Raw genomic sequence first — 10,356 nt, 5'->3', positions numbered from 1 at the left:
GGATATCATGTTTGCTAAGGTGAAGGGTCAGAGAAAAAGAGTAAGACCCCCAGCGAGATAGACTGGCCAAGTGGTAGCATCAATGGGCTCAAGTGTGGCAACAATTGTCAGGTTGGCCCAGGACCGGGCAGTGTTTTGTTCTGCTGTGCATAAGTTCGCTATGAGTTGGTACCGATTCAATGGCACCTAACAACAAACACAATATACTTAGGGTTGGAGTCCTGGTGTGGTACTGTGGGTTAATGTGCTAGGCTGCAAAGGCTGTTTTAACTGCAAGGTCGGCGGTGCAAGCTCACCAGTCGCTCCTTGGAGACCTTATAAAGGATCGTTATGGGTCAAACCAACTCGATAGCACTTAACAACTACATAGTTAGGGCTATATGATGCACAACTCTGAGGAACCTAACTTTTTACATAGTTGGCCCTAAGGTTTGGACTTTGCCACATTTCTGTAAAAAATTTTATAATATTTCATCTGATTTAACAAAAACAGTAAAACAAACTTTCTGTAAACTGCAGCTATTTCTTCACTGTACCGAAATTCTAAAGTACTAACAAATCAAAATGTACCTATGAAAATCAAACCAACTACTATGACAACTAACAGCAGTTCAACATTCCTGTTAGTAGCAAGAAGCCAACCAACAAGCAATCCAGGTAAGTAGGTAATACAGGTTTGAAGAGACAAAAACACCTTTGGTACAACTTTCACAGCTGCCTCCTAACGTTAGTCCTAAAGACTGAAGACGATAATGCTGGGTAAAGCACTGTAGATCCCATCCCAAATACACTAGGAATAAGGGAATAACATCATTACAGTGATTAAGCTGAGTAAAGAAACAGTCATGAGTCATAAGTAATAAGCAATGAAATATAAACGCATTTATAATAAATACAAGAATAAGAATGCCCTGTGAGCACTCCAGTAATCTTAACAGGACTTTAAAAGATATACTTGACTGAGAGTAGAAATTCTTAGCTGCTCCTTGCCTACTGGAGCCCTGGTGTGGAACTGTAGTATAATGAACTGGACTGCAAAGTCAATTTGAACTGCAAGGTCGGAGGTTCAAATTCACTAGCCGTTCCTTGGAAAACCTAGACAGGGTTGCACTAATCAACACACTTGCCTCCTAGCTAAACCCAAAGCCCTCATTACTTGTAAAACCAGGAAATAAGGGCATGCTACGTTGACAGTTTCTTCCAGTTTTAGAATTCTGTTTCTAAGTTACTCCATCATTTAGTTTCCTTATGTTATAGAAAATGGTTTTGCTTTCTTTCTCCTACTCAAGTAATATAGGACATAGGAAGGGTGACAAAAGATGACTTCAACAGTACCTTGAATGGAATGTTAACAAAGAGGCATAATGCCAGCATATTTTTCTAGTTCTAAAATTAATTTCATATTCTCTCTATGAGCAAGACAATGAATCAAAGGATTCTCAGTATTATTCTATCCCTTATATATATGCTTTGATATTTGGTAATACATAGAAAATACTTTATTAACTGATAAATTACAGTCTACTGGAAAGTACAGAGATTCAATCTCTTCTAAGATCACATGGCAGCCCAACTCGTAACCACTACGCTACCAGCGCTCCTTGAACATGTTATAGACACGTCTTATAAATGTGGTAGTTTGTACAGACTATAGAGTCCCACTCCCAAACTACTGAAATAGATTCTCATGAACTGAGGCCTAGCCATTAAGATTTTGAAAACATCCATAAGTGATTCTGATGCACATACCAGATTTAAAAAAATATACACTGAAAAGGAAGAATAATCAGAGAAGAGGCGAGCTAGTATAAATCAACACACGTTGTTGTTGTTGTGAAGTGCTGTCGAGTTGGTTTCGACTCCTACTGAACCTGTATAAGGTTTTTGATGAGCAGCTGGAGAACCTGAACCGCCGACTTTGCAATTCAATCTGAACTTGCAGTCTAGTGCATTAACCCTCAGAGCCACACCTGGATTAGTATCAAGGATTATAACTTGTTTTACAAACTTAAGCAATTTATAGAAAAGAGAAACCCAAATTCTATCGCTGTATATGAGTCCTGCTATGGTGCTATGAGGTAAGCACTAGACTGGTACCCATAGGGTCAACAGTTCAAACTCACCCGCTGTTCTCAGAAACACTACACAGGACCACTATGAGTCAGAACTGACTCAATGGCACACAACAACATCACTGTATACTGGATTTCAATCTATGTATTTTCATAAGTACATCTTAAGAACATTTGAACAAACTGTGCTCCCTAAGGCTTGGGCCTTACTATGTTTCTATACTAACTTTGGTTTCTACCTCTACTTGTTTCATATTTAGTTCTACATATTTAAATCCACATACTTGACATTTTAAATAGTTCTGTTTCTCCACTTTTTTGATGGTTATAGTGTGCACAGCTTTCTTACTTTGGGGTTTTAATTCTATGGTGCTGTGGACACCTTAATATAAGTTTCAAATAGCTCTCCAAACACTGGACCTCATTTATGTTTTTTTCTGATTTTGTACGTAAAAAGTTGTTTAAATAGTTAACAAGCCCATGCTACTTGCATCGATGATACTTATCTCCTCACACAGAAATTATTACTTTTATTTGATTACTAAACAAATGAAATTTTGATATTAACTTTATTATTTCATAAATTTATATCATGTTATCTTATTTTTCACTGTTTTATTAAATCTCACTGAATAAATATATAATGTATTTATAATTGCAAAGCCACCATTAATATTTAGTGAGGTGGCTCTGCAGGATAAGCACTGGTCTGTGAAACATAAGGTTGGTGGTTTGAGCCCACCAGCTTCTCCATAGGAGAAAAATTACATTTTCTCTTCCCGCAAACCTTATACAATGTAGAAGTGACTTGAAGGCATTTAACAATAGTTTTTACACCCAGCCTTTTCTTATGCATTAGCTTGATACAGTTTAAAAATGTATACACTATTTTCTTTTCAAGTTACTATCTTCTCCTGTAGTTATTTTTATCACTTGCTTTTTTAGATGGTTGCATAGATTTTAGTATAAAATTATAACAATACATTTTCTCTGTTTTTAAGATGTTTAGGTTGCTTTCTTTGGCATTTAAAATTTTGGTGATAATTTTTCATTCATAAACAGGAATCAGGAATCAGATTTACTGGGTCAGAGGGTACAATATCTTTATAGCTCTTGATAAATACTGTGAAATAATCTACATAAGAGTACATCCAATTTACATTCCCATTAGTAGGGTATAAGTATGCTTAACAAGGAGCTCTGGTAGCATAGGGGTTACGAATCGGGCTGCTAACCTCAAGGTCAGCAGTTCAAAACTACCAGTCGTTCCACAGGAGAAAGATGAGGCTTTCTGCTCCCGTAGAGATTAACAGCCTCTGAAACCCTGTACAGGGTCACTATGAGTCGGAACCAGCTCTGCAGCACATCACTACCACAACCAAGTATTCTTAACACAACAATGTTTCTCTTTAATTTTTCACCTTTAGAATGGAAAATATTAACTACTGAAAATACTAACTATAAGGAAGTCACGTGCACTGATAGTTTTTTACTGTATTGTCAGAAGTAGCTTATTAGGCCTGGCCCCAAAATTTTAGGTCCATTCTAGTTATTTATGGAGAATGGTGTAAAACAGATTCCTGATTAGCTGTTGTAATGTAACCAATTTACAACCTAATCTTATTCAGAGATTCAAACATTCTAATTATGGGAAGTAGCATCAAATTAGATTACTTAATAGAGTTTATAATGAGGACAATATAAAAAAATATATGCCAACACCAAACAGAGACCCTGATAATCCCCAAACCAATCATTTTATAAGAGGAAAAAGTTAATTTACCTAGTTTTACCAGTGGGATCCATGTAAGTTGTTTTTTCAAGCTTGACCCATTTTCCTTCTGAAATTAACTAAAAGGAGATCAGACATTAAGTTGGGAAGTGTTCAAACAAAACTGGATTTATAATAATCTAAAAGGAGTTCTGATGTGACGCTGTGGGCTAATGCGCCAGACTGCAAAGCCATTTGAACTGCAAGTTCGGCGGTTTAAGCTCATCAGCTGATCCTTGGAAACCCTATACAGGATCGCTATGGGTTGGAATCTACTCAACAGCACTTAACAACAACAAAAGGTTTTTGTTTTTTCTTGAGTTTTCTTTATGTGGTCCTCCAATCGTCCTGTTCCCCTCTCAGTAATTTGTGATCAAGCATTCAGTTCAGAGTAAGTATTACAAGAGTTTTCCTAAAGGGTGGTTCTGTTTCTTTTTGGGGTCTTGAGGTATTATTGGAGGTGAAAAGAAATGACAGTCTAAAAACTCCTGGAGTAGTGAGAGAAAATGGAAACAAACACAGGAGTAGAGGAGAGTGTATTATGGGATGCTCCTAACATTTTGTCTTCTTATCTGGGTGCTAGTCACAGAGGTGTTTTACTATGTAAACATTCATGAATGCTTTTTTATGTCAATGTAACTAAACAAGAACAGTGGAGAAGCCATGTCCATGACTACATGTTTTACGATGACATGTTTGATGTCCCACCCAACCTGACAGCGGCCCCCCAGGATTGTTCTGCTTCGACACTGAGGAGTTTGGTGGCAAGCACTAACTTACCTACGACACTACACGGAACTCAGAGGGCAGTCTCAGTGTGCACATAAAGCAGTAGCAATTTTCTTACTAGCCTATCTTTCATTTCTTGCCAGCAGCAACCTAATAATTATCAGCAGATCTGTTCATAGACAACACGAAACAATTTTAACTGAAGAAGAATTTCAAAAGCTGTCAAGAACAGAGTTACAAGAGGAAATATTAAATATATAACCATTACAATACTTCCTGCAGGAAGATATTTAAAAAAAATAAAGAGACTAACATGCAAGACATACATTAGTTCTAGAACTCGCTGGAATCAGACTATGACTAACCTTTTAGGTTTCTATTTTTCTTAAGCAGACATGTGCGAACTATGAACAACTAGGACGTGAGATCTAAGTATCAAATATCTATACCTAAGCTTGATGTTCCACCACTCGTCTGTCAGTTTGACCTACTATGGTGGCTTGTGAGTTTCTGTGATTCTGAAAGCTATGCCACTGGTCTTTTAAATACCAGCAGGGTCACCCATGATGGACACGTTTCAGATGAGCTTCCAGACAAAGACAAACTAGAAAGGAGTGACAAACTACTTCCGAATATTTAGTCACTGAAAACCTTATGAATAGCAGAGAAACACTGTCAGATAGAGTGCCGGAAAATGAGCCCCTCAAGTTGGAAGTCACTCAAAATGTGACTGTAGAAGAGATGCCTTCTCAAAGTAGAGTTGACTGAGATGATGTGAATGGAGTAAAGCCCATGGGAGAAAAGCCCATGGGACCTTCATTTGCTGATGGGGCACAACTCAAAATGAAGAGAAACAGCTGTAAGCATCCACTGAAAATTGGAACATGGAATGTACGAAGTATGAATCTGGGAAATTGGAAGTTGTCAAAAATGAAATGGAGCACATAATCATCACTATAGTAAGCATTAGTGCACTGAAATGGACTGGTATTGGCCATTTTTAATCTGATGACCACATGGTGTACTATGCCAGAAATGACAAATTGAAGAGGAATGGTGTTGTATTCACTGTCAATAAGAACATATCCAGATCAGTCATCAGGTACAATGCTATCTGTGAGAGAATGTCCATGTGCTTACAGGGAAGTCCAGTTAATACCACTATTATTCAAATTTAAGCACTAACAACTAAAGCCAGTAAGGATGAAATAGAAGAATTCTACCAACTTCTTTAATCTGAAATCGATCAAACATGCAATCAAGATGTATTGATCATTACTGGTGATTGGAATGCAAAGGTTGGGAGCAAAGAGGAAGGATCAGTAGTTGGAAAATATGGCCTTGGTGATAGAAATGATGCGGGAGAACGCATGATAGAATTCTGCAAAATCAATGATTTGTTCATTTCAAATAACTTCTTTAGACAGCATGAGAGACGACTATACACATGAACCTCACCAGATGGAATAAACAGAAATCAAATTGACTACGTCTGTAGAAAGAGATGATGGAAAAGCTCCATAAAATCATCAGTCAAAACAAGGCCAGGGGCAGACTATGGAACAGATCATTAATTTCTCATATGCAAATTCAAACATAAGCTGAAGAAAATGAAAACAAGTCCACGAGAGCCAAAATATGACCCTGAATATATCCCACCTGAATTTAGAGATCATCTGAAGAACATATTTGATACATTAACACTAAAGACAGAAGACCAGAAGAGTTGTGGGATGACATCAAGAACACCACACAGGAAGAGAGCAAAAAGTCATTAAGAAGACAAGAAAAAGGAAAAGACCAAAATGGATGTCAAAAGAGACACTGAAACTTGCTCTCCAGGGTAGACATGCTAAAGCAAATGGAAGAAATGAGGAGGTCCAAGAGCTGAACATAAAAATTTAAAGATCAGCTCAAAAAGATATGACCAAATACGACAAAAAAATGTGCAAAAGATCTGGAACCAGAAAACCAAAAAGAAGAACACACTCAGCATTTCTCAAACGGGGGGAACTGAAGAAAAAATTCAAGCCTCGACTTTCATTACTGAAAAATCCTCTGGGAAAATTACTGAATGATGTAGAAAGCATCAAGAGAAGATGGAAGGAATACACAGAGTCACTGTACCAAAAGAATATGGTTAATGTTCAACCATTTCAAGAGGTAGCATATGATCAAGAGCCAATGATACTGAAGGAGGAAGTCCACAGTGCATTCAAGGAATTGGCAAAGAACAAGGCACCAGGAATTGATGGAATGAAAATTAAAATCTTTCAAGGAAGTCAGGAGGCACAGAAGGCACTCACTTATCTATGCCAAGAAATCTGGAAGACAACTATCTGGCCGACTGATTGGAAGAGATTCATATTTGTGCCCATTCCAAAGAGAGGTGACCAAACAGAATGCGGAAATCATTGGACAATCTCTTACATATCCCATGCGAGTAAAGTTTATACAGTAAAGGTAATACAGAAACGGCTACAATCATACATTAACAGAGAACTTCCAGAGGTTCAAGCCGGATTCAGAAGAGGCCGTGGAACGAGAGATATCATTTCTAATGTCCCATGGACCTTGGCTGAAAGCAGAGAATATCAGAAAGACGTTTGTTTACCTGTGGTTTATTGACTACACAAAGGTTTTCAATTGTGTGGATCATGACAAGCTATGGACAACATTGTGAAGTATGAGTACTCCGGAACACTTAATTGTGCTCATGAGAGTCTGTACCTGGACCAAGAGGCAGTTGTTCGAATAGAACATGGGAACACTAATGGTCTAAAATTAAGAAAGGGGTACAACAAGGATGTATTCTTTCACTATACTTATTCAACCTGTATCCTGAACAAATAATCCGAGAAGCTGGGTTATATGAAGAAAAACGTGGCATCAGGATTGGAGGAAGACTTATTAACAACCTGTGATATGTAGATGATACAACCTTGCTTGCTGAAAGTGAAGAGGACTTAAAACATTTCCTAATGAAGATCAAAGAGCACAGCCTTCGGTATGGATTACATCTCAATGCCAAGAAAACAAAAATCCTCACCACTGGACCAATAAACAATATTGTTATCAATGGAGAAAAGATTGAAGTTGTCAAGAACTTCATTATTCTCGCATCAACTATCAACACTCACGGAACCAGCAGTCAAGAGATCAAACGACGTATTGCATTAGGCAAATCTGCTACACAGTAAGACCTTTTTAAAGTGTTGAAGAGTAAACATGTCAGCTTGAAGATTAAGGTGCACCTGACCCAAGCCATGGTAATTTCAATAACCTCATATGCATGCAAAAGCCGGACAGTGAATAAGTAAGACTGTAGAAGAATTGATGCTTTTGAGTTACGGTGTTGGAGGAGAATACTGAAAGTGCCATGGGCTGCCAAAAGAACCAACAGATCCGTTTTGGAAGAAATGCAGCTAGAGTGCTCCTTGGAGGCCAAGATGGCCAAACTTCGCCCCTTATACTTTGGACATATAATCAGGAGGGATCAGTTGCTGGAGAAGGATAGCATTGTTAGTAAGGTGGAGTGTCAGAGAAAAAGAGAAGTCCCCCAACCAGATGAATTAGCCAAGAGGCAGCATTGATGGACTCAAGCGTGGCAACTGCAGTGATGTTGGCCCAGGATTGGCAGTGTTTTGTTCTGCTGGGCATAAGGTCGCTATGAGTCGGTACGGACTCCATGGCACCTATCAACAACAACAACAAACTTGACGTTATTTATTCTTCTACCCAGAGTCTTTTCATAAGAATTGAATTTGTTTCTATCAAGAGTCAAATCTACTTTGTTAGGGTCTCACTTTAATTAGTACATATAATTAAGAGGGATACACTACTTCTCTTACACAAGTATAAAATATCCCTGATCCTTAAAAAGAAAGGAGGTACAATGTTTAAAAATTACCTTAAAAAACTATCAAGAGTCACTGAAAGCAACAACTAGCCTATAGCGCATTTATTTTACACTCAGATTATGTGGGGAAGGGACAGGAAGTGAAAACCAATTTATACCTCCTCTGAAATAATAGACTGTTTAGGTCTTTGAGAAGAATCCATTGGTTCTTGGTTTTCCATTTTCAAACTTGTCAGTCTTTACAGTCCTCGGGTAAGCAGTTCACGCTGTAAGAGAGTAAGATTTGTTTAGACAAAAATTATTTTCTGAATAACACATCTGTGCCATGGGTCAAAGCATTTACATGGCAAAAAAACTTATCTAACATCTTGACGGAAGATCTGGGAGAACCGCCCAGATGGAAAAGCAAATGTAAAGACCGTAGGAAACATTCGCAAAAAGATTTAAACCATCCCAGTTAAGATTTAGCCCACATTAACTATTATGTTCCTACTATACATATAGCATGAATTTATAAACATTTTAAATCACATCTTCTGACTTCAAATCTAAAACTCTTTCAAGAAGAGCAGAAAAATAACATACCATGCTTCAAAGCCCACCTTTCAACCATTGTTCTTTATCGGTCCTTTACAGCAAAGATTTAAAACAGTTGTTGGGGCTGTCTCTACCTTCTATTTACTTTTAAGAACTTTTAACACAAAGTCCTAACTGCATATAAAGTGCCATCTATAACTACGATTTTGAGGATAGTGCAGGACTGGGCAGTGTTTTGTCTGTTGTGTAAAGGGGTCGCTATGAGTTGGAACCGACTCACAGGCACCTAACAATGGCCACAAAGTCTTTACTTTTCTCCCACATCCCACTCCCCAGAGACAACCATCTCAAATATTCTGAAGCCTTGATAACTCTAAAAAACATGTTTATGCTTCACTTCCCTCCCAGAGCAACAGCTGCATTATAATTTTGAATAGCACTACGAAGGACTTTCAGTGTGGCACTGTAGGATCAGCACTGGACTGCGAACCACAAGGTCGGCAGTTCAAACCCACCAACTGCTCCTCAGAAACCCTAGACAGGGTAGCTATGAGTTGGAACCAACTTGACAACACTTACTAACAATAACCAAGGAGTTCTGGTGTGGTACTGCAGGATAATGTACTGGACCGCAAGGTCGGAGGCTCAAATTCACCAGCTGCTCCTTAGAAACCCTATAGTAGGTCACTATGAGTCAGAAACCAATTCGAGAGCACTTCACCACCACCACCACCAAGGGGACCAAGTTTGATATTATTGTTAGGAGTCATTGAACTGATCTTGATTCATAGCAATCCTATGTTACAGAGGAATAGACCTGCTCTGTAGGATCTTAGTTTTTATGGGAGCAGATCGCCAGGTCTTCCTCCCAATGGAGCTGCTCTTGGGATCCAACTGCCAATCTTCTGGCTTATAGGCAAGCACGTAACTGTTGTGCTACCAGGACTCCTAGTTCTGAGTTGTGAAGTGCTATCGAGTTGGTTCCAACCCACAGTAACCTTGTATTCAGTTTCTGAGGAATAGCTGGTAGCGCCAGTGCTTATCTTACAGAGCCGTATCAGATTAGTTTTATATAGCTATAATGCATGTGATTCACAGATCTCTGCAATAAATTTCCTTTTACAACACAACTCATTGTTTCATCTGCTTTTTATATGCACGTATCACTAATTTCTCACTAAACTACTTATCTAGGCTTTCCGCTTTATACATTTGCCTCAAGTGATTTACTCCTTGTATTCTCTCAAGTCTTATCTTCTGAACTTTCTCCTGGAGTAGGCCACAGGACACTGTGGCAAAGCTCTCATCCTGGGGATTCCTCTCTTCTCTGCTGTGTTGGGATCCCATTTGTTTTATACCACAACTTGCTTTTCCCTTAATTTATGCCT

The 10,356-nt window shown here is 38.4% G+C and overlaps 1 protein-coding gene across 1 annotated transcript in view; it reads right to left on the bottom strand.

The window, feature by feature from the left end:
• Positions 1–8,652, bottom strand: part of NUDT5 (nudix (nucleoside diphosphate linked moiety X)-type motif 5) — a 27,787-nt gene extending 19,135 nt beyond the window's left edge. Inside the window, exons 1-2 of the mRNA XM_006873163.1 lie at positions 8,590–8,652; positions 3,856–3,923 (exon numbers count right to left, since the gene is read on the bottom strand). Coding sequence (XP_006873225.1) covers positions 3,856–3,923; positions 8,590–8,652 — 131 coding nt within the window. The remainder of the gene's footprint in view (positions 1–3,855; positions 3,924–8,589) is intronic.
• Positions 8,653–10,356: the final 1,704 nt, after the last annotated feature.

The sequence above is a fragment of the Chrysochloris asiatica genome, unplaced genomic scaffold, assembly GCF_000296735.1.
Source record: "Chrysochloris asiatica unplaced genomic scaffold, ChrAsi1.0 scaffold00226, whole genome shotgun sequence".
In the NCBI taxonomy this organism is placed as follows: Eukaryota; Metazoa; Chordata; class Mammalia; order Afrosoricida; family Chrysochloridae; genus Chrysochloris; species Chrysochloris asiatica.
This window is presented reverse-complemented; position numbering and strand designations above follow the sequence as displayed.